General features: G+C 40.4%; 1 protein-coding gene across 3 annotated transcripts in view; it reads right to left on the bottom strand.

Annotated features, from left to right (window-relative positions):
• ADAM17 (ADAM metallopeptidase domain 17) overlaps positions 1-25,455 on the bottom strand; it is a 67,196-nt gene that overhangs the window by 10,307 nt on the left and 31,434 nt on the right. For all 3 annotated transcript variants that reach the window (XM_032294175.1, XM_032294176.1, XM_032294177.1), the window contains 7 exons: positions 23,563-23,652; positions 21,486-21,599; positions 18,538-18,682; positions 18,337-18,425; positions 11,412-11,564; positions 6,334-6,533; positions 4,317-4,420 (listed from right to left, as the gene is read on the bottom strand). In XM_032294175.1, the coding sequence (XP_032150066.1) occupies positions 4,317-4,420; positions 6,334-6,533; positions 11,412-11,564; positions 18,337-18,425; positions 18,538-18,682; positions 21,486-21,599; positions 23,563-23,652 (895 nt within the window). The remainder of the gene's footprint in view (positions 1-4,316; positions 4,421-6,333; positions 6,534-11,411; positions 11,565-18,336; positions 18,426-18,537; positions 18,683-21,485; positions 21,600-23,562; positions 23,653-25,455) is intronic.

Raw genomic sequence — 25,455 nt, 5'->3', positions numbered from 1 at the left:
TATTAACAGATACTTGTCCTTCTACCTGGAATGCTGGTGTTTCCACTCTTTTGGGGCGATTAGCTTGGTTTTGCTTATGGATTAAGTTTTGTCTCAAAGATTCTCTTCTGAGATATCCCTGAGGATGCTAAGTTGATGTGACCTCCCATTTCCATTATGCACTATTGCATCCCTTCTCTCCTTCATTGCGTATGTTTTGCAATTTATATATATTTATTGTTATTTTCTGTTTCCTCTCTACTAGATTTACTACAAGCCCCATGAGAGCAATGATCAAATCTATTCATCAGGTTATCTCCAATCCCTATCATATTATAGGCATACTGCAAATATTTCTCAAATAAATCAATTGTTTATTTTTTTTCATTTGAGACAGGGTCTCAGTCTTTCACCAAAACTGGAAAGCAGGGGTGTGATCACAGCTTCCTGCCTCCCAAGTACCCAGGACTTCAGGCATACACCACCACACCTGGCTAATTTTCTATTTCTCTCTCTCTCTCTCTCTTTCCTTCTTTTTTGGAGAGCTGAGGTCTCCCTATGTTGCCCAGGCTGGTGTTGTCATGTCACATTTCTGGGATCAAGGGATCCTCCCACCTTGGCCTTCCAAAGTGCTGGGATTATAGGCATGACCCACTGTCCGCAACCCAATAATGCCAAAGAAAAGCCACTAAAGAAGGTTAAACTGCAAGAGACAGGATGGAATGAATGAATCATTCTGGAAAATGAACAGCACAAGCAGTTAAAAATCAACACAAAATGAGGAGAAAAAATGATGGAAGCAATGGACTATATATCCACAGCTCTGGACCGCCTTTCAGCTGAAGAATGGAGCTAATCAAAAGAACTCCGAGTTAAAGGGCTTCAGAGCAGTAACACAAAACATACAGAAATCTGGCCAGTTTCAAACAAAAGCGACGGTTTATTAAGTACCTAACAGATAACCAGGCACTCTGCCTCTGTTCTCATAAGAGCTTTCATGAGCACTTGGCATTCATAGTGTCAATAGCCACTGAACAAACTACTACTACTGAAAGTATGATGTCCAGTGAGCTCAGGGAAGGTTTATACTGTGGATCATTATTGTATTTTTGGTATATGATACTGCCCTGATACATTTAAAAAGTGCTCAATAAATACCTGTTGGGCATTTGTTCTTAAAAGGCTAAAGTCAGAGTACTAAACAGGTAGGAAAATAATTTTTAAAACAATATCATCTATTTAGCATGGTCCTCAAACTTTAGTATGCATGGAAATCAGCTGACAGAATGTTACACAACACAGACTGCTGGGCCCCATTCCCACATTTTTTGGTGCAGTAGATCCAGAAAGGGGACTAACAATTTCCATTTCTAATGAGTTCCCAGGTGATGCTGCTGCTACTAGTTGTGAAGTCCTAATTGCTTTTTTTCTTTCTTTTTTTTTTTTTTTGGAGGTTGGAGGTTGCTGTTCTCTAGCTAGAAAATGCTGGTTCTTTATCAGGAACCTACCCTTTGCTATCTATTACTTTGTATAAAATATCAAGGGAACAAACGCTACTTGATAAAAACAGACACATTTTTTTCAAATTGTTTTACTTACGTTTATTTAAAAGAAAGCATTTTTCTAAATCTATTTTGTTATTACAGTGAAGATGAAATATTGAACACAACTAGAAAATGTTCTTTAAAGTTTGATTTAGATACTCAGATTCCTAACATTTGGCAAAGGAATGTGATAGTGACAGATCCCAAAACATAAAAACATGAGCAACATGTCATAAAATGCACACTAAAACCAAAGTCAAGCCAAAATAAGACATAACTTCATTCACTAGGTCCCTGAAGACCTCCAGCCTCCTGTTTGCATCCTTATCACAAAACCTAGGATGGTTATAATAAAAAAGACAACAACAAGTGTCGGTGAGGATGTGGAGAAGCTAGGACCTCATACAATGCTGCTGGGACTGTAAAATGGTATAGCCATTTTGGAAAACAGTCGGACAGCTCCTCAAAAGATTAAGCATAGTTACAATATGACCCAGAAATTCTATTCCTGAGTAATATTCAAAGGAATTGTCCATATAAAAACTTGTACATAGATGCTCACAGCAGCATTATTTGTTACAGCAAAAAAGTGGAAGCAACCCAAACGTCTACCAACCAATGAATGAATTAACAAAATGTGGCATATCCATGCAATGGATATTACTCAGCAATAAAAGTACATGAAGGACTGATACACGCTACAACATACATGAACTTTGAAAATGTTGTCAAAGAAGCCAGTCATACAATATGTGGTCACAAAAGACCACAGGGTTTCTTTTTGGAGTAATGTAAATGTTCTAAAATTAACTGTGGTGATGGTTGTAGAAATCTGAATATACTAAAAATCATTAAACTGTACATTTTAAATGGGCAAATTGTATGGTGGGTGAATTATGTATCAATTAAGCTATTACAAAATCAAACCAACCAACCAAAAGAGACGGAAATTTTGAAAACTGTAACAATGGGATAGACATATCAGACAGAGGAACAAAAAACTGGCAAACTGAATATTGCTTTTTGACAATTTAAATCAAAAAACATCACAAGGGTAGAAAAAGGAACATTATATACTGATAAGGAACAGCAGATAGGGATGTAGAGATATGTCCGTTTCTGTACCTAGTAATAATATAGATTTGAATTTTTTTTTAAGACGAAGTCTCACTGTGTTCCCCAGGCTGGAGTACAGTGGCGCAATCTCGGCTCACCACAACCTCCGCCTCCTGGGTTCAAGTGATTCGTCTTCCTCAGCTTCCTAAGTAGCTGGGACTACAAGTACCTGCCACCATGCCTCACCTTTTTTTTTTTTTTTTTTTTTTTTTTTGTATTTTTAGTAGATACAGGGTTTCACCATGTTAGGATGGTCTCTATCTCCTGACCTCGTGATCTGCCCGCCTCAGCCTCCTGAAGTGCTGGGATTACAGGCGTGAGCCACCGCACCTGGCCTAAATTTGAAATTTTTAAAGCAACAACTGACAGAACAACAGAAGTTTCAGGACACCTGGAAAGGTTAGCTCCAGAAAGATTAAAGACCTAAATGTAAACGGAAAAATTATAAAGCTAATAGAAGCAGCTGTGGAAAATATCTTTTTAACCATCCACAATGGCTTTTTTGAACCATGTGTTTAAAAAATAAACCCCCCCACACAACAAAATGATGTATTTGATTACATTAAAATTAAAGATTTCTGTATAAAGAATGGCAACAGATAGGACAGAGGTGTATGGAAACCAATGGATGATTATATAAAAACTTCTCCAAATCCACAGTAGTAAAATAACATGAAACTAAATTAAAAAAATAAATAAACCAAATAGATGAACTGGCTATTCATGGGAAAAATCTGAACAGCTGAAAAATATAGAGTTACTCAAGAAAAATGTAAGTAAGTACTTCAGGACAAGGGCTATTAAAAAAAATGTAAAAACGAGAGATTACTTTATACTCATCAGGCAAATAAGACAGCAGGGTAATTCCAAGTGTTGCCCAGAACCTCAGGATACAGGAGTCCTCGGACATAAGACAACCTAGCAGTGGTGTTGCAGAGACCACACATTTACAATCCTCAGTATCCAGAGAAACAGGTTCCCAAAGGGACGTGGGAGTATGTGATCTGGAATCCTATCTAGAGTGTCAAGGGGATGAAGGCAATGGAAGTAGCTACCACTTGGTGAATTGATGAGTAAAACACAGCCAATCATACAACAATATGTAAGTTTCCCCAACAATGAACTACATATAGAAAAAATGCGTAACCGTCTAGCTTGCAACCTGCTTCCTCCACACTATTCCAGTATACAGATTCATAAAATTCATATCCCAAGATTGTCATTTTGATTGTTTCCAAAATTTTGCTATTAGGATGTAGCCATAAAAAACCCTGTTAAATTATTTGTAGCACAATACAGAGAGTTCTTTAAAATATGGTACTGAATTTTTTAAAAGCAAGTTTAAGGTAGAGTATCATTTTGGCACATGAAAAACACATACATACACAAAATAACACTACATTATCTTTCAAGGATATACACATATCCAGGCAAATATTAACCACAGGAGAGTGGACGTCTGTGAGGAAAAAGAGGAGAGTGACAGAAAAGAGAAACAAAACAGGTCTTACACCCAGCAGCGCCAAGTGTCACAAACTAAGGAGTGCCAGAACTCAACCCAGCATATGAGGTTAAAAACAGGGTGGCTTTCATCTGAACAAAACATAATCTTGTTTTTCAAAGACACGCATACACGCTTGAACCACAGCATTCCAAGAAAGCAACAAGAACACGTACCTGTGCAATAGGACACGCCTTTGCAAGTAGCATTAATTGCCTCCTGGCACTTCTTCTGGGCAGTCTCAAACTGACAGTTTTTACAGCAAGGACTGTTCCTATCACTGGAGAAGAACAGCAGACAGGAATAGTTCAATTCAAATTATAGCCCCATATCATACGCTACAGTTATGTTACAGCAACCTGAAGATCACAGGGGAAGGCCTCCTGGCTCTGTTGCCCACTCCTACATCATCAGACATCTCTGCTGCTAGAGCTACCTGCACATACTTTCCTAATATGCATAAGTACACATCAATGCCACACTGTAACAGAAAAGAATGGGAACACAGCAGTCACCTTTGAAACATCTTGGTGTCCTTGGTTTGCATTCATTTAATGCATTAATTTTAAAAAGACAAGATGGGCTGGGTGAAGTGGCTCATACCTGTAATCTCAGCACTTTGGGAGGCCAAGGTGGGTGGATCACCTGAGGTCAGGAGTTCAAGACCACCCTGGCCAACATGGTGAAACACCATCTCTACTAAAAATACAAAAATTAGCCAGGCATGGTGGTGCACTCCTATAATGCCAGCTACTCAGGAGGCTGAAGCAGGAGAATCGCTTGAACCCGGGAAGCGGAGGTTGCAGTGAGCCGAGATCGTGCCACTGCACTCCAGCCTGGGCAACAAGAACGAAACTCTGTCTCAAAAAGAAAAAAAAAAAAAAAGACAAGATGGGGCCACAAGTAGACAGTAGGCGGCCAAACAAGTAGGCAGCCAGAACTCTATTCCCCCTTCATATTTACAGTGTCAATATGCACAGTATCCAGTTATATCTCCAAGAAACTGAAGTTTAACTCTTTGCTTCTAAGCCAGGCACTGGTCTGAAAAAGTAGGTAACATTTTCTTTTTTTCTTTCTGAGACAGTCTCGCAGGAGAATGGCTTGAATTCAGGAGACAAGAGGTTGTAGTGAGCCAAGATCGCACCATTGCACTCCAGCCTGGGCGATAGAGCAAAACTCTGTCTCAAAAAAATTAAAAAAAAATTAGGCCGGGCGCGGTGGCTCAAGCCTGTAATCCCAGCACTTTGGGAGGCCGAGGCGGGTGGATCACGAGGTCAAGAGATCGAGACCATCCTGGTCAACATGGTGAAACCCCGTCTCTACTAAAAATACAAAAAATTAGCTGGGCATGGTGGTGCGTGCCTGTAATCCCAGCTACTCAGGAGGCTGGGGCAGGAGAATTGCCTGAACCCAGGAGGCGGAGGTTGCGGTGAGCCGAGGTCGCGCCATTGCACTCCAGCCTGGGTAACATGAGTGAAACTCCGTCTCAAAAAAAAAAAAAAAAAAAAATTAAAAAAATTTAAAAAGATTATTTGGGCCAGGTATGGTGGCTCACACCTAGAATCTCCATTCTTCAGGAGGCCCAGAAGAGTGGATCAATGAGTCCAGGAGTTTACCACCAGCTTGGGCAACACGGCAAAACCGAATCTCTACAAAAATTACAAAAATTAGTCAGGCCTGTAGTCCTATCTACCTGGGAGGCTGAGGTGGAAGGACTGACCCCTGGGAAGTTGAGGCTACAGTGAGCTATGATCGTGCCACTGCACTCCATCCCAAGCAACAGAGACCCTGTCTCAAAAAAATAATAATAATAAAGATTCTTTTAACTATAGGACTGCTAAGCCAAGGAGCATGCAAGGTCAAGGATTTTGTTACATAATGTCACACTGCTTTCCAGAAAGCTTCTTTTCTTGTTTTTAAAGGGACAGTGTCCCACTATGCTGCCCAGGCTGTTCTCAAACTCCTGGGCTCATGCAATTCTCCCACCTCAACCTTCCAAAGTGCTGAGACGACAGGAGGGAGCCACTGTGCCCGGCCCAGAAAGCATTTTCTGGCTCTGTAGGGCAAAAGAGGTAAAGGTAAACAAATACACCCCTTTCAGTTGATTCTAAAGCCCCTGCAAGTTCAGTCTTCTATTCTTTTGGACATCTTGTTATACCAACTTCCCAAAATCGCTGTGGAAAGATTCCTTACCTGCACTGGACACCTTGCTTCAACATGCAGTCACTGTTGCAGCAGGTGTCACTGTTCAGGTACATGATGCCAGGATCGCACTCTTCTCCTTCATCCACCCTCGAGTTCCCACACACCTTATTGCTGCGTTCTTGAAAACACTCCTGGGCCTTACTTTCAATGGTCTTATAAATTGATTGTTTACTGCAGTTTGAAAACATCTTGAGAGAAAAAAGACAATAAGGACCCAAAATAACATCATAAAAATTTATTACCATGCAATGTTTGTGCATCTTCTCTAGAGACGAACTCTTAATGTAAAATCTTCATCAGAGCCACCCCGAAGTTATGGCCATCACAGTCCCCTCCAAAGGCCACTGACATAGAACTGAGAACCTCCCTCTGTAGAATGCTAAACAGCTGCTGTGAACTTGGTTAAGGATCTAAAATTCCTCATATGAAGGTAAGCAAGCTATACAAATACTGAGGCCAAACATCCCAGCCATAGCCCTCTTGAAGACAAGCAGTCTAGCACAACAAGAGCTTGTAATTCCATCAGACTTGAAATCTCCCCACCTCAGGTATTCCACTCATGCAGTGACATAAAAACTAGGGAGGTTACCGCCGTCCCAGACAAAACAATTCAGAAATGCAGAAGGGGTTTCCTCTCCTTCCCTGGCTACTTATACGGATGATCCAGGTTTAAGGTGTTTAAATATTTGAGCTTAGTAATAGGCACGATAGTACATTTTACATAAGTTAAATCCCAAATTGTTACCTAAACATTTTCATTGACCAGCCAAGATTAAGTTTCTGAGTTTTTCCACAGTTGACCAGTGTTTCAAAAAAAGTCTCTACACTAGCTTCCCACCCTGGAGTACAGAACCACTAGGATAGCTCCCTTTTAAGTCTGAGGGTTTTACCAGTAGCGCTAAAACTGAAGTCATTTTCCAGACCTCCTGAGTTATCGGAAAAAGGATAAAGAGGCTTAGGGAAAACTGAGTTAGTTACTTCTTAGGGGAGCGTCTCCAAAGTGTTCTGCAGATGCCAAAATGGCTTCACTTTCACCCCAGATAACAATCATGAAACCCCTGAGAGCCAAGAGTATGAGACCTTCCAAAGGTGCCTATAATTACTGAATCAGACACCAGAGGAGTTACTTCCAGAAAGACGCAAAGACCTCATCTTAAACAGAAATACTAACTAGCTTTTTAAAAACATCTTCAAATCTGATTTTACAGTACAGATGTCTTGTCTAAGGGATCTGGTTATTCTAATCTGGGTCTCGAGCAGTTGGCATTTTGGTGGGTTCATTCATCAGCATCCATGTATCTCTGGGCTCCATTTTATCAGGTTAAAATGGAGTTAAAATCCACAGTGAACAGGTAAGACCTCTTCACTGATTTGTCAGTTACAACTCCCAAGCAGGTGGAGAAAACTAAGGAAAAAAGGACTAATTCTCAACTCTGGCTTTCTGCCTACATATCCCTGAAGACCTGGTGGCTTCTGTTTGTATCCTTGTCATAAGATCTCCTGTTCCTCCAGTAAACCTTCCTAAGAAGTTACAATCTCAAAGGTCCTACATTCCTTTTCACTAATGTCATCTGTCCATAGTGAAGTAGGACTGTCTAGTAGAGAGTGACAGATTCTGTCTTTCTAGGTCAAGGAACTAGTTTATTTTTTGTCTTGCATCCCTTTTCATCTAGTTAAAAATATTTTTAATAAGAAATTCATTTAAGACATAGGCCGGGCACAGTGGCTCACATCTGTAAACCCAGCACTTTGGGAGGCTGAGGTGGGGGGGATCACCTGAGATCAGGAGTTCAATACCAGCCTGGCCAACATGGTGAAACCCCATCCTACTAGAAATATAAAAATTAGCCAGGCATGGTGGCGTGCGCCTGTAACCCCAGCTACTCAGGAGGCAGAAGCACAAAATCGCTTGAACCTGGGAGGTGGAGGCTGCAGTGAGCCGAGATCGCGCCAGTGCACTCCAGCCTGGGCGACAGAGACTCCATCTCAAAAAAATAATAATAATAAAACAGGCCAGGCGCGGTGGCTCACGCCTGTAATCCTAGCACTTTGGGAGGCCGAGGCGGGTGGATCACGAGGTTAAGAGATCGAGACCATCCTGGTCAACATGGTGAAACTCCGTCTCTACTAAAACTACAAAACATTAGCTGGTCATGGTGGCGCGTGCCTGTAATCCCAGCTGCTCAGGAGGCTGAGGCAGGAGAATTGCCTGAACCTAGAAGGCGGAGGTTGCGGTGAGCCGAGATCGCGCCATTGCACTCCAGCCTGGGTAACAAGAGTGAAACTCTGTCTCAAAAAAAAAAATAATAATAATAATAATGATAATAATAATAAAACATAGAAGATGCACGTTGTCTTCTTACAAGGGGATTCAAACTAGAAAAACACAGGCTAAATATGATGTGCTCAGGACAAAATAAATAAACAGTCCTTCACTGACACAGACTGGCAGCCCCAGAAAAAAACAGTTCTACCAAGGACACTTTCTCATTAGCAGGCTCTTTTTCTTCTTTTTCCTTTTTCTGAGACAAAGTCTCACTCTGTCATCCAGGCTGGAGTGCAGTGGCACAACCTTGGCTCACTGCCGCCTCGAACTCCCTGGCTCCTTCCTGCCTTAGCTTCCTGAGTAGCTGGGACTACAAGCATGTGCTTTTATGCCTGGCTAATTTTTGTATTTTCTGTAGAGACGGGGTTTCACATGTTGCCCAGGCTGATCTTGAACTCCTGTGCTCAAGTGATCTGCCCACCTTGGCCTCTCAAAGTGCTAGGATTACAGGTGTGAGCCACCATGCCTGGCCTCAATGGCAAGTTCTTACAAGGGTGTTTTGAATAGACTCGTGGCAGGAAAAGTGGCAGGAGAACTTGTGGCAGGAAAAGTTAGCAACACGCATGTCCACTCAGGCAGTCTGCAAAGTAAAATACTTCCATCCAAAGTTCTGATACTATCCTCATAACCAAGAAGCATATGACCTATTACCTAGAGAAATAGTATGCAATGTGGTAGCCACCAACTGTACGTGACTACTTAAATTGTTCCTAGTCACATATTTTACACTTTCGATTACAGAAATATTCAAGCACCTATGAAATAGACAGGATGGTATCATGAATGTCCTCATGCCCCTCACCAGCTTCAACAATGATCAGCTCATGGCTTCACAGCTCCTCTATATCTGCACTACTTTTCCTCTGCTCCCACACTGGCATTTTTGTTTGTTGGCTTATTACAACTTTACTAAGACATTTCACATATCACGAAATTCACCCATTTCAGGTACATAATTCTGTGATTTCTAATAACTTTACCAAGTGTTGAAACCATTGCCATAGTCACTTTTAGGACATTGCCATCCTTCCAGTCATGTCACTCATGTCCTTTTTACAGCTAATGCCCATTCCCACCTCCCATCACAGGCAAACATTATTAAAAATTTAAATAAAATAGAATTTAAAATTCAGTTCCTCGGTTTCTAGCCACATTTCAATTGCTCCACTAGGCTAGTGGCTACTATACAGGGCAGAGCAGACGCAGAATATTCCCCACCCCACAGCAGAAAGTTCTACTGGACAACACTGAACTAGAACGATCATGATTAGAAATGCAAGACTTAGACTGGGTGCAGTGACTCGTGCCTGTAATCCCAGCATTTTGGGAGGCTGAGGCGGGCGAATCACAAGGTCAGGAGTTCCAAGACCAGCCTGGCCAATATGGTGAAACCCTGTCTCTACTAAAAAATACAAAAATTAGCCAGGCCTGGTGGCACACGCCTGTAGTCCCAGCTACTTGAGAGGCTGAGGCAGGAGAATCCCTGGAATCCAAGAGGCAGAGGTTCCAGTGAGCCAAGATCATGCCACTGCACTCCAGGCTGGGTGACAGAGTGAGACTTTGTCTCAAAAAAAAAAAAAGAAAGAAAGAAATGCAGAGACTTTAAAAAGAGAAGGAAAATTCAACAGTTTGACAAGTTGAAAGAGTAGACAAAAAGGGATAGAAAAATGTTTCTCAGGTACAAGTTGACAAGCAGAAGAAAAATAAAACATAACATGCAAAGTAACAGGAAGGAAGAGTTTACACATAACAGCCAAAGAAAATGAGATGTAGAAAATATACATAAAAAGCCAAAGAAAATGATATGCAATAATCAAAGATCACTAAAAAAACAGGAGGAAGAAATTTTAGACAGCAGGATGTCAGAGCCAGGGAAAAGCAGAAGTAATCCTTCCCTCTAGGTCCAGGGCAGACTTGCACATTAGCCCACAGTCTGGCTCAAAATAGGAGTCAGGACAAATACTTCACAATCTTTTGTGATTAGAATCAGACCCCTTTACGCCCTCCCCGCCAGCGTCCTTTAACTCAGCAGCTCAACTACTGTTTTCCTCACACTGCTTTATGCTGTTTGACTTCAAATAAAATGAAAGAACCAGAAATTTATTAACAAAACTTTTAGTTCAGACTCTAAGAGTTAGTCACAGCACTCTTAAAGTCTCTGAAAGTGTTTTACAATATCCCAAATCAACTAGTATACTCTATCAGAAACCCTCAACAGTAAATGATTCAATTAATTACTCAACAAGTATTTATTACATGCCAGGTACTCCAATGAGGTACTGGAGATACAGCTGATAACAACACAGACAAGGGCCTTTCTCCCATGAGGCTTGTAGTCAGGCAAACTACGTATTTTATTGTGAAAGTTAATAAAAACATGTAAATTGTACAACAGAGTTAAAATGAATGAGAACTATGAGAAATTTTTAACATAAAGCCTGAGCCCACCAGACTCTGAAATCCGAGCTCCAACAAAAGCCATTATTATTAATTTTTCCTAGAGCTCAAATCTACACCATTAATCCTGACAACAAAGTCCAAATGATAGTTTTAACCAGATTTAGATGGACCATGCTTCACCCCAAAACACACAGCCACGTTTCAAGGTACTATGTAATTTGCAGATCCATCCCTAGGAAAACACCTAGGAATGGAATGGGTTTCTGAGATCTCATTATGATCATTATACACAACCTCTTTCCTAACCACATACTGTACAAAATTCTCAACACATACATACCTTATTGTTCTCGTGATCACCACTCACAGCTATGGGAAACATGACATATTTTCCTCCCTGGTCCTCATTCGGGGCACATTCTGCTAGACCATCCGGATCATGTTCCGCTCCAAAATTGTGTCCCAATTCATGAGTTGTAACCAGGTCAGCTTCCTTAAGGATCATGCAAAGAAAACATTATTTCTCAATATCCAACCATCACCTTCTTCTGCCAGTTGGGCCTATGCTGTCTTAAATAGAGTCTTATAATCAGATCAACAAGAGAATAAGAACTGCATGCTTATAATCCCAGCACTTTAGGAGGCTGAGATGGGAGGATTACTTGACTCTAGGAGTTCAAGGCCAGTCTGGGCAACATAGGGAGACCCCTATCTCTACAAAAGTAATAAAAATATTAGCCAGGCATGGTGGTGCACACCTATGGTCCCAGCTACTTGGGAGGCTGAGGTGAAAGGATCACTTACACCCAGGAGGCGGAGACTACAGTGATCTATGATCACACCACTGCACTCTAGCCTGGGTGACAGAATAAGATTTTGTCTCAAAAACCGGACTATGATTTCTTCTACCAATTATAGGAATTTAACAGAGTAACTAGGATTCTATTTGATACTATCAAATAGTACTATTAGTAACTTAAATCAAGAAAATATAATTTATAAGATATACTGGAACATTCATAACAAAACATCAAACCTTGGCCATTCTAGCCACACACAATCTGGTGCTGATAAACGCAATAGCTAACTGCAGTTAACTGTCAAGCCTCCTCACATGCCCCTCAGCCCAATCACACGCCTATTAAACCCTAAAGCATCATCCAATCAGAGGATGAATCAGTCAAGTTAAAAAAAAAAAAAAAGGAAAAAAGAAAAGAAAACCTAAAGCATCTCAGCAGAAAGGAAAAAAAAGCAAGGGGTAAAAAAAAATAACACGGCCAGGCATAGTGGCTCACGCCTGTAATCCCAGCACTTTGGGAGGGCAAGGCGGGTAGATCACCTGAGGTCAGCAGTTCAAGACCAGCCTAGCCAACATAGTTAAACTCCATCTCTACTAAAAATACAAAAAATTAGCCTGGTGTGGTGGTGGGTGCCTATAATCCCAGCTACTTAGGAGGCAGGGGAATTGCATGAACCTGGGAGGTGGAGATTACAGTGAGCTGAGATCATGCCATTGCACTCCAGCCTACGCAATAAGTAGGAAACTCCAACTCAAAAAAAAAAAAAAAAAAAAAAAAAAACACAATAAACAAAGAAAACACAACTGAGGAATAACAAAACAATGTTTTATTTTCTCAATGACTGAATTCATGTCCAACAACAATCTTAATGACCTAGAGGACTTGGTCTATTTAGAATCCAGTTGCAGGGCTGCACTTAATCTATCAGATTATTAGATGATTTCTATATGAATAATAATAAATTTTGCCAACAAACCTAAATTTTTTTTCCATATTTATCTGAATAAAATAAGAATATCAAACTTAAAAGCTGGGCACAGTGACTCACACCTGTAATTCCATCACTTTTGGGAAGCCAAGGCCAGCGGATCACTTTAAGTCAGGAGTTCGAGACCACCCTGGCTAACATGGTGAAACCCTATCTTTATTAAAAATACAAAAACTAGTCAGGCATTGTGGCGGGCACCCGTAATCCCAGCTACTTTGGGGGCAGAGGTAGGAGAATCGCTTGAACCTGGGAGGCAGAGGTTGCCATGAGCCGAGATAGGCCACTGAACCCCATTTTGGGCAACAGAGCAAGAGTCTTTAAAAAAAAAAAAAAAAAAAAAAGAATATTAAACTTAAAATTCCTGATTTCTTTTTTCCTAAGGGAGGGAAAAAATCACTCCATGGAACGTAAAAAAAAAAACAGTATTTTGCAAGTTATTTTTCTATACAAGAAGTCTTTCCACATGTTTATATTAAAACCATAGTGGGGCAAAAAAAACCTTAAATTTTTAGCAAAAGCACTCAAATCCCAAAGGTATAATGTGGAGAAATATCTCCTAACTGCTTTGGGAAAATTCATTAGTGGATTTGCTAATGAATCTAAAAATATCTCAAAAACTTCTAATCAAATTTCTTTTTTGTTTTATGTGTTTTTTAAGAGAAAAATTTCAGAAGACCAAAGAAAATATGTCATGAAATCAAACTATTAAGAAGTTGTGACTCCAAAAAAGTAAAGGAGCATGAGCTATTATGCACACATATGTATGTTTCTGTTCATGGTTTCTGGCTTATAACCCTCCATAAGTCCTGGTTACAGTCTTCTGTTACAATGTTGGGTGCTTTAGGGGTCAGAAGCAGTCCTCAGGAAACAAAATCTTTCTCTGACCTTCTCATGTCCTCCTTTTACCTGTTCCAAGGCAGGACACTAATCTGATTGTGGGTCAGAAGACCCTCATTCTCATTCTGGAGAGGGTCCTGCCCATTACTGTGGAGGAAGGAAAGCTGCAGAGAGGTCAAGGAGAATCTGGACAGGCCTTGGAGGTTTCCCCCATTAAGTCTATTAGTATGAGAACATACCCATTTTGTCCAATCACATTTCTACACGGTTGTCATTCATGCTTACGTAATGAAGCCTCCAAAAAATCCCAAAGGACAGGATTCAGAGCTTCCAGAGAGCATTCTGAATATGTGGAGGTTGACAGGAAGGTGCAGAACTCATTCACGTGCCAGGAGGGAGGCACATCCCAACTCCACAGGGACAGAAGCTCCTGTACTTGGGACCCTTCCAGACCTTGCCCTATGTAGCTCTTCATTTGGCTATTTCTTTATATCCTTTCTTTTTTTTTCAGTTTTTTATTTTTTGGTGCAAAGCCTCCCTCTGTTGCCCAGGCTGGAGTGCAGTGGGGCAATTTCAGCTGACTGCAATCTCCACCTCCCAGATTCAAGTGATTTTCCTGCCTCAGCCTCCTGAGTAGCTGGGATTATAGGCGGGCACCACCACACCTGGCTAATTTTTGTATTTTCAGTAGAGACAGAGATGCACCATGTTGGCCAGGCTGGTCTCAAACTCCTGACTTCGGGTGATTTACCCACCTCGGCCTCCCAAAGTAGTGGAATTACAGGCATGAGCCACCGTGCCCGCTTCTTTGTATCCTTTAAAATATCCTATGTCATAAACCCGTAAATGTAAGTTAAGTATTTCCCTGAGTTATGTGAGCCACTTGAGCAAATTAATCGGACCCAAAGAGGAGGTCGTGGAAACTCCAACTTGAAGCCAGTTGGTCAGAAGTTCTGGAGGCTCAGTTGTAACTGGTGGGAGGAGGAAACAGTCAGTCTTGTGGGACTGACACTCAAGCTGTGAGATCTGCCACTATTTCTGGGTGCATAGTGTTTGAATTGCATTGGAGGACACCTAGCTGATGTCTACTGTTTGACATGTGGGGTTTTGGTCTGGTCACAGAAGTCTTCTGTGTTGATGTTGACTGTTTTGACATGACAACAGAGAAAAACACGGTTTGAGAGATTTTTTTTTCCCTAAAACAAAGTACAATAAGAAAAATAAATTTAGAAATTAAAAGGTTCCCAAAAACTAATCTTTTTTTCTCATACCACTTTACATTTTGTTTTTGTTTTTGCTTTTTGCTTTAAGACACAGGGTCTCATGAAGTTGCTCAGGCTGGAATGCAGTTGGTATTCACAGATGCAATTATCATACTACAGCCTCTAACTCTTGGCCTCAAGTGATGCTCCCACTTCAGCCTCCTGAGTAGCTGGGACTATAGGCTCCTGCCACCAGCTGTGGCTGTTTTTAAATCACCCAAAGTCCACAGTTTATGTTAGCATTCATGCTTGTGTTGTATATTCTATGTGTTTCAACAAATGCATAGTATCTTATACTGACAAAGCATCATACAGAGTAGTTTCCCGCCCTCCACCTATTCATCCCCCCTTCCTCCAACACCTAGCAATCACTGATTGTTTTATAGCTTGCACAGTTTTGTCTTTTCCAAAATGTCATATATTTGGAATCACATAGTATGTAGCCTTTCAGATTGGCTTATTTCACTTAGTAGTATGCTTTTAAGGTTCTTCTATGTCTTTTCATGTCTCGATAGCTTTTTTATTCTCATTGTATGGATGTGCCAGTTTATCCATTCACCATCTGAAGGATATCTTAGTTGTTTCCAAGTTTTGTCAATTATGAATTAAGCTGCCATAAACATTCTTATGGCCAGGTGTGGTGGCTCACAACTGTAATCCCACCACTTTGGGACGTCAAGGCAGGCAGATGACCTGAGGTCAGGAGTTTGAGACCAGCCTGGCCAACATGGTGAAGCCCCAACTCTGCTAAAAATACAAAAATTAGCCAGGCGTGGTGATGCACGCCTGTAATCCCAGCTACATGAGAGGCTGAGACAGGAGAATTGCTTAAACCCAGGAGGCGGAAGAGGCAGTGAGCCAAGATCGCGGCATTGCACTCCAGCCTGGGTGACAAGAATGAAGCTGCATCTCAAAAAAAAAAAAAAAAAAAAAAAGAGAAAGAAAGAAACTGCCAAACTGTCTTCCAAAGTGGCTGCTCCATTTTGTATTCCCACCAGCAATTAATGAAGAATTCCTGTTGCTCCACGGCCTTGTTGGAATTGTGTTACCAGTGTTTGGGATTTTAGCCACTCTAATAGGCTACCAGTAATAGCTCATTGTTGTTGGGTTTCTTAAAAAGTTTTTTATAGAGATGGGGTCTCACTAATGTTGCCCAGGCTCGTCTCAAACTCCTGGGCTCAAGCAATCCTCCCACCTCAGCCTTCTGAGCAGCTGGGACCACAGGCGTGTACCCCTGTACCCGGCTTCATTGTTAATTTGCAATTTCCTAATGACATATGACATTGAGCATCTTTTCATATAATTCTCTGCTATCTGAACATCTTTGAAGGTATCTGTTCTGCTCTTTTGTCTATTTTTAAACTAGGTTGTTCATTTTCTTATTGTTGAGTTTTAAGAGTTCTTTATACATTTGGAAATTTTACGTTATTTTTTTTTTAGTTTTGTAGAGACAGGGTCTACAATCTTGTTCAGGTTAGTTTCAAACTCCTGTGCTCAAGTGATTCTCCTGCCTTGGCCTCCCAAAGTGCTGGAATTATAGGAATGAGCCATCATGCCTGGCCTCTTTGTATATTTCAGATAGCAGTCTTTTCTCAGATGTGTCTTTTGCAAATATTTTCCGGTACCCTACACCAAGTATAAACATACATCAAGTATAACGTCATAGTCAAAATATCAGTATATCAGCCAGCACTTTGGGAAGCCAAGGTGGGTAGATCACTGGAGGTCAGTGGTTCATGAGACCAGCCTGGCCAACAGGGTGAAACTCGGTCTCTACTTAAAAAAAAAAAATACAAAAATTAGCTAGGTGTGGTGGCAGGCACCTGTAATCCCAACTACTTGCGAGGCTGAGGCAGGAGAATTGCTTGAACTTGGGAGGCAGAGGTTACAGTGAACCAAGATGGTGCTACTGCACTCGAGCCTGGGCCACAGAGCAAGACTCTGTCTCAAAAACAGTAAGAATTAAAAATCAGTATATCAGATCCTAATATTTCCTACCAATATCTACTCACCCCTTCTTTCTTACTTAATGAGCCCTAATTTTGCTCAAGGCAGCAATATACTCAGCTAAAATAGCTACCTTTCCACATTCCATTGAGGGAAACGGCAGCCATGTGACCTAGTGCTGTCCAGTAAGATATAAACAAAAGCCAGGATGGGGCTTTCAGAGAAGTTTTTTAGAAGGGCCAGATTAGGCTAGCCATGTTCTCTTTCTCCTCCTTTCTCCAGCACAGAACAGAGCCATCTTACAATCGTGAGGTGACGTACATGAGAACAAAGGCCTCCTGCTCATTCTTGAGTCCCTGAGGGCACCTCAGTTGCTGTACCACCCAGAAAATGCTATCCCTGAACGTCTTGTTGACTGAGACAGATAAACTCCTTATATAAACCACTGCTTATTTAATTTTCTGTTATTTGTAGTCAAACACATTTTAACAGACAGAGCTGGAGAAAAACAAAATCTTAAGACCTTCCAGAGAAAAAAACAGGTGACATACAAAGATACGAACTCAAAATGACTTCCGACTCTTTAAAAGCAATATGCACAGAAGACCATAGAGAACATGAGAACTGAGAATATACTCAGCCAAAATTATCAATCAGACTTAAGAGTGGAATAAAAACATTTTTCAGATATGTGAAATTCCAACAACTCGCAGGTCATATATCTTTTCTTAGGAAGTTCCTGCAAGCTACACTACACCAAAATGATGGCGCTGAAAAAGAGGGAGACCATGGGGTTCTGGAAATAAGAAGGTGTGGGATGCCTTGAATGACAGCTACACCACAGGACTAGGAAACAGGGAGCTCTAAGAGGAGCTACAAGTCAGAGGGCTCCAGGAAGGAGGGGCTCAAGAAAAGCAGCAGTCCTCACACGTTTCAAAAGAAGGCTGACAGGCCATTTTTATTTTCTTCTTTATACTTTTTCATATATCCCACAAAAATACATAAATTTTATTTAGGCAGAAATAAAAAAGCAGTATATATTACATTTTTAAAAAAATACCTACATGGTCAGGCGCAGGTGCTCATTCCTGTAATCCCAACACTTCAGGAGGCCAAGGCAGGCAAATCATGAGGTCAGGAGTTCGAGACCATCCTAGCCAACATAGTGAAACCCCATCTCTACTAAAAATACAAAAATTAACCGGGCGTGGTGGTGCACACCTGTAATCCTGGCTACTCAGGAGGCTGAAGCAGGAGAATGACTTGAACCTGGGAGGCAGAGGTTGCAGTGAGCTAAGATCACGCCACTGCCCTTTAGCCTGGGCGACAGGGTAAGGCTGTCTCGGAGGGAAAAAAAACTACATAAATATATAACTGAGGTTCTACTACAATAAACTCTAACACTATCCTTTTAAAAATAAAAGAACGTACCTTTGTAAGGATGGTTTTACCGTAATTCTTTGTGCTGGTCAAACCACTATTCAAATAGATATTTTTCTTCCCAGTTGGGCTATAATAAGCTAAAATCAAAAGGAAACAGAGATAAACTGCTTATTAAATACAGAATTACAATATAATCCAATCAGCATATAATCCCAGCATCATATTCACACAAGAAACAAAAAAACTTACCCTTTGGACAAACGCCTCCATGGCTGTTTGCTCTGGGAGAGCCAACATAAGCTAATCCAAGAGTTCCCATATCAAAATCTTGGTATGTGAAAAGGTGTGCCAAGCAAACTTTAGATGCTTCCTCAGCTATATCAAAGCTGAATTGCTTTGAAAGACAAAAAAAAAAAAAAAAAAAAAAGCATTCTTAATTTGATTAACAATTACATCAAACGAAAGGATGTAATCTAAATCAACTAAACATTCCAGAACAGAACCATGATGGCTCGCAGCTCAGCACCTAGTGCAGTGCGTTGCCCTTTCCCTGAAGTGCTCCTCCACCTGCACAGGTGAGAGGCAGACACTGTCATCCGGAAAGGGGCACAAAAGGGAAGAGCCCAGAAGCTTGTTCCAACCGTTCAGAACTAACTGACTGTTCCTTTGAAGGCTGTTCTGAAGACATACAGCCCAGCACTAAAGATGCTCTAATTCGTTAAGGGGGTCTGCAGCATCCTAGACCAAAACAGATCCCTCTCAAGTATTTCAAGGATTCAATTTGTTTTATAGAAAGTTTAATTTTAAACTTTTTTGAGCTTCATAATATAGTCATTTATATAAATATATACTTAGAGAAAAGCATATACACTCAGTTTTATGTTACTAAAATAAAGATTTTAAACCCATTTTAATCAGCACAGCAGGTTTGAGAGGATTTTTTTTCTTAATTTAAAAGGGCTTCATACATTACTTTAAAAACCTCTACCATAATCACCCAGGGTCTCCAAGTTTAAAAATCTTGATTTTTTGGGTTTTATTAATTATTTTTCTTTCTTTGAAACAGGTTCTCGCTGTGTCACCCAGGATAGAATGCAGTGGTGCAATCACGGCTCACAGCAGCCTCGACCTCCCAGGCTCAAGTAAACCTCCCACCTTAGCCTCCCAAGTAGCTGGTACCAAAGGCAGGCATCACCATGCCCGGCTGATTTTTGGATTTTTTTGTACATCACGTTGCCCAAGCTAGTCTTGAACTCCTGGGCTCAAGCGATCCACCAGCCTCAGCTTCCCAAAGTGCTGGGATTACAGGCATGAACCACCATGCCTGGCCAAAAACCCTCAATTTTTAAAATGCTTTAAATGAGAGGCCAGAGAGCCCTGTATGAGGAATGAAGTGTGGCTGCATGGGGATTCTGATAGTTCTGTGGTAAAAGAGTAAGGCTTCTAAGAATATTCTAGGAGCCTTAGGGAAGAAAACTGGAGAGGAACACCTGTCAACACAAGTCATTCTTTATGGTTCCTCCCCTGCCATGGGCTGTCTGGAGGCTCACAGAAAAGCAGACAGGTGCAGTGGTTCAGTTGTTCTAGGAGTCAGGAGATCTGTGCTCAATTCGACCTCTGCTATTAGCAGTCGTATGACTAACCAGACATGTCATTTGATCTTTCTGTTACTAGCTGAACTGTGCCACTCTAAAATTCAAATGTTGAAGTCCTAACCCTCAACAGTACCCCAGAATGTGATTGTATTTGGAAACAGGGCCCTTAAGGAGGTAATTAAGGTAAAATAAGGTCACATGGGTGGGTCTTAATCCAATATGGCTGGTGTCCTGACAAGGAGACCAGAACAGGCCGGGCATGGTGGCTCACATCTGTAATCCAAGCACTTTGGAGGCCAAGGCGGGCAGATCACCTGAGGTCGGGAGTTCAAGACCAGCCTGGCCAACATGGTGAAACCCCACCTTTTTTTTAAAAAAAAAAAAAGAAAAAGAAAAGGAGATCAGAACATAAACACACACTGTGGGAAGGACCGTGTGAGAACACAGGGAGAAGACAGCATCTACACCCCAAGAAGAGTGGCCTCAGAAGAAATCAACCCTGCCAGCCCCTTGATTTTAGACTTCCAGCTTCCAAAACTGCGAGAAACCAAATCTCTGTAGTGCCTCAGCCTGTGCTGCTTTGTCATGGCAGCTGGAATAAACAAACACACTTGCTGAGCCTCTTCACAACAATGATGCTGTCTCAATCAACCTCTCAGGCTGCTCAGCAGATCAAATTAGATAAGGTATGAATGAGTACCACACAGGTGCTACACATTATGCTTCTCTACCTGGATGAAGAGTTGTAATATCCTTTAATTCTATTCAAGCTTTGAAAACTTGATTTCAGCCTCATGAGACCCTAAACAGAGAATCCAGATGAGCCACACCATACCTGGACCAGCCCATGCAAACTATGAGACAAGTTAAGTTTTGTTCTAAGTTGCTCAGCTTGTGATAATTTGTTAAAGCAACAACAGGAAACTAATACACTTACCGACATATTAAAAGATAAAAACTATCGCTTCATAGAAAGTCATTCTACACCAAAGTAATAGCACACACAAAATCAAGACACTGGAATCACGTGGCAGTATCCTGTTATATGGCAAGACTCCAAATGACATAAAATGACTAAGTTAGCCATCTTAGATTCATCATCAGAATAAAAACAAAAATTTTTAATTCCTGTAGAGAACTTTCAGATCTCCAAGCTATTTGTCTACTGTCCAATACATGTTCATAACCTGTTTAATAATTACTGCCCTAAAGGATAAATTGATAAGCTTCAGAGAGATCTGAGCTAAGTGTGCAGAACAAAACAGTGTGCAAAAACTCTACATATTGAGTACCTATGTTATTTTCTAGAGAAGATCCACTGATTTCCTCATTAGATCCTCAAAGATATTAAGGTTAAGAAGCATTGCTTTATAGCGTTTTTCTTTCTCAGTGTTTTTGTTATTTGTTGTCTGCCCTTCTACACAGGATGGGGTTACAGTTGGATCAGCAGGGGAGACTACTTCTGGGTTTCCATCTTTTCTAACATGCTCCTTCATTAATGCACATACAATCCACAGAAATCACAAAGAAATCAGAAATCACAAATCCAACAGAAATCACAAAGTGGTGTTAGCACCATATATCCAGGATTTCATGGCCTACCTCTAGCAACATCTTCACATCCCAAGCATCCTTTTCTTCATTTGGGTAACTTTTTGCCATATTGTAGTGCTTTTCACCAGGTTTTACCTCTTGTGGAGACTTGAGAATGCGAATCTATACTTAAAGAGATAATACACTTAGAACACTTCCAAAGTCAGTCAGAAGATTCTGAATACTGCATTATTTTATCTGTTCAAAAAAAGAATCATTCTAGAAAAAAAAAATTTAAAACCAAAATTCATAAATTCTTCAGTTCTAATATTCAGTGTTTGAAACAAACAGAGAAGCGTATGGTATGGAAAACACATATGTCAATGAATTAGTTATGATGTTGTAAGTGTACTCCTAAATTTTCATATCCTCCATATTTATTCTGAAAAAATAAGAACTTGGGTTACAGGAGTCTAAAATATTTATTACAATATGTCAATAATTTAGAAAATAATAATAAAACATACATCACTTTGTGCATCGAAGGAATAAAAGACTAAGAATAGAGACTTCTCCTTATACATGCATTTCAGACAAATTCATATTAAGCCTGCTAAGAAGAAGAAAAAAAAGTAACAAAGGCTCCCATTAGTGAGTTTGAGATTTAAAAAAAAAAAAAAAAAGAGGGAAACCATGCTCAGCTCAGAGTTTCTGTGTGTCTCTCCTTCCCTGCCTTCCTGCCTGCCTGCCGGGAAGGCTCATTCTGGTCTCCTCTGCCACCATATGGTAAGCTTACTGGGGTGGACTCTGCAGTTTCAGTGTTGGGTGGTCAAAGTCAAATCTGAGATAGAACTACTTAGAAGGCCACCATGATGCAAATCTAAACCACATCCTCCAACCCATTCTTCATCAGATATAAAGAAGTGCATGTTTTAATCTCCTATATTACTCCTGTATTCCTCAATTGGTTTGAAATGCCTAAAGCAAAAAAAGACTCAATTTATAGGTTCCCTAAAACTCAAACATGATGCAGTATTTATAATAAAAGAAGCAAGGCAGCTTTAGATACATGAACATGAAATACTCTCCTACATACTGTGAAATGAAAAAGCAAGGTGTAAAAGTGTACTGCATAACACCATTGTGTCAAATACAGACATATACATACGCTATACATGCATACGACATCTCTAGAAAGATACATATGAAACTAGTGACATGAATGTCTTTGGGGAAAGGAGCTGGTTTGACAATAAACAGGCTGCAGAGACTTACTTTTCACTGGTTTTTGTACTGTGTATATGTTGCCTATTCAAATAATAACTTAAAAAGAAAATGCAAAATAGTAAATGACAATGAAAAGGGAAAAAGAATTCTTAGTTTTATACAAGTATTATCAAAGTTTAACATTTATAAACATGGTGAATGATTTCAAAAAAATTTTCTTTTAAAAAAAATGTCTGTATTCTGTACTATAGAACTTATAAAAATACGGTTTACTACAAAAAGCCTGGAAAAAATTGATATAACAATTTATATAAGTTACATATCAAAATGTCTCTCTGCCCAAAGCAATACCCCATGTTAGTATAGTCTTTTTAATTAGTCTTAGCAATTTGAAATAATTTTTACTATGAGCTGTTATTAAGATCACATTAATATAACATTGCTAGACACACTCTAGTAACAGATTACAAGGAATCAGAAGGAGATATTTGAGGGGAAAGAACCTAACGTTCTGAATATATAAATACTGCCTTGCAAAGGTACACAGTATTTTTTAGCAAATTCTTCTGACTAAAGAGTCAATGATATGTGTCAGAGTTTTAACTAAAGACTTAAGCATCATCAGAGGGGGAAAAAAAATTACAGAGAATAAAAAGGCCATGAATTCAAAGAAGGAGCAAAGCATAGCAGCATAAAAGGCTTTCTACGTAAAGAGAGACTAAAAACAGAAAACTTCACAATCTAGAACTAATTAACATCAAAAATACTGCATAATTCATCAGAAAAAAATCACTGGCATTTGAGAATACTTATTTACAATTATTGCTAAGAACAAGTTTTTGGGTTTTGAATACAAGTGACAAATATTTACATCACATAACTTAAGAGAGTAATATAAGCCATATCTGTTGATAAATACCTGCTCAATCTGTATTCCGTAGCCTTTAAAACCCGCATTATCCCATGAAGTGTTCCGGTAGATGTCATCAACTCTATCAATTAGTTCTATCTGTGAATATTTAAAAAAGAAAAAAAAAACACATTATGTAGCTCTACCTCTCTTCACAGAGCAATATAAAATCTATGGGGGAAAAAAAATCTCACTTTAGAGAAAATGCCATTGCAAAAGTTTCTACTTTCACAAAAATTAGCATTAAGATGTTACTGTACAAGAGTATTCCCAGCCCTTGGCCCCAAACTTAAAGTGCTGTTACCATAATAAAACAATGGTCCAGGCCGGGCACGGTGGCTCAAGCCTGTAATCCCAGCACTTTGGGAGGTCGAGGCGGGTGGATCACAAGGTCAAGAGATCGAGACCATCCTGGTCAACATGGTGAAACCCCGTCTCTACTAAAAATACAAAAAATTAGCTGGGCATGGTGGTGCGTGCCTGTAATCCCAGCTACTCAGGAGGCTGAGGCAGGAGAATTGCCTGAACCTAGGAGGCAGAGGTTGCGGTGAGCCGAGATTGCGCCATTGCAGCCACAAGAAAAATAAAATTTTAAAGACAATCAATATACCTGAAATACAGCTGACCCTTGAACAACATAGATTTGAACTTCAAGTGTCCACTTATATGTGGATTTCCTTGAGCCTCTGTCACCCGAGACAATATAACCAACCCTTCTTCTTCCTCCTCAGTCTACTCAACATGAAAACGACAAGGATGAAGACCATTAACCACTTCCACTTAGTGAATAGTAAATGTACTTCCTCTTATGATTTTTTTTTTTTTTTTTTTGGTAACACGGTGTTTTTTTGAGACAGGGTCTTGCTCTGTTACCAGGGGTACAATACAGCGGCACGATCATGACTCACTATAGCCTGAATTTCTGGACTCAAGCAATCCTCTCACCTTAGCCTCCTGAGTGACAGAAGGCTACAGGCACATACCACCATGCCCAGCCTTTTTTTTTTTTTCTTTCTTTCTTTTTTTTTTTTTTTTTTGAGATGGGATCTTGCTTTGTTGCCCAAGCTGATCTCAAACTCCTGACTTCAAGAGATCCTCCTGCCTTGGCGTCCCAAAATGCTGGGATTATAGGTAGGAGCCACTGTGCAAATGACCCCTTATAATTTTCATCATAACATTTTCCTTTCTCTAGCTTACTTGATTGTAAGAACACAGTAATAATACATAAAAAAAATACATATTAATCGACTTATTTTATTGGTAAGGCTTTTGGTCAACAGTAGACTATTAGTAGTTAATTTTTTGGACAGTCAAAGTTATACAAGGGCCAGGCGCAGTGGCTCATGCCTGTAATCCCAACATTTTGGGAGGCTAAAGCAGGTGAAGTGCTTAAGCTCAGAAGTTTGAGACCATCCTGGGCAAGTCTCCATCTCTACTAAAAATCAAAAAGTCAGCCAGGAAGGATGGGGAACACCTGTTGTCACAGCAACTCGTGAGGCTGAGGTGGGAAGACTGCTTTGGCCTGGACAACAGAGGCTGCAGTGAGCTATGATTTCATCACTGTACTCCAGCCTGGGCAACAAAGCCTTAAAAAAAAATTAATGAGGATTTTTGACTGCAGAAGGAGGGTCAGTCTTCTAACCCCGTGCACTGTTCCTGGGTCAACTGTATTCCTTTCTAAAAAGAATTCCATCTTCACTCTGTCTCTTGGCAAGTACCTCAAATGCCTTCCCCAGAAACAAGTAAGAGGCTGTGATAGACAACTGCCAACCCTATTCCCCCACTCTCATCCCAAAAAGTTCAGCACTGAGGGACGGGTAAGAAGACAGCCAGAAAGAACAAGGTTCATTTCAGCAATCCTCCTTCTTTTGTTCTCCGATTTGGGAAAACTGGAGAAGAAGG

This window comes from Sapajus apella, unplaced genomic scaffold (genome assembly GCF_009761245.1).
Source record: "Sapajus apella isolate SASKATOON/1434 unplaced genomic scaffold, GSC_monkey_1.0 scaffold31, whole genome shotgun sequence".
In the NCBI taxonomy this organism is placed as follows: Eukaryota; Metazoa; Chordata; class Mammalia; order Primates; family Cebidae; genus Sapajus; species Sapajus apella.
The sequence above is the reverse complement of the archived record's forward strand: the minus strand, read 5'-3'. Positions and strand labels throughout refer to the sequence as shown.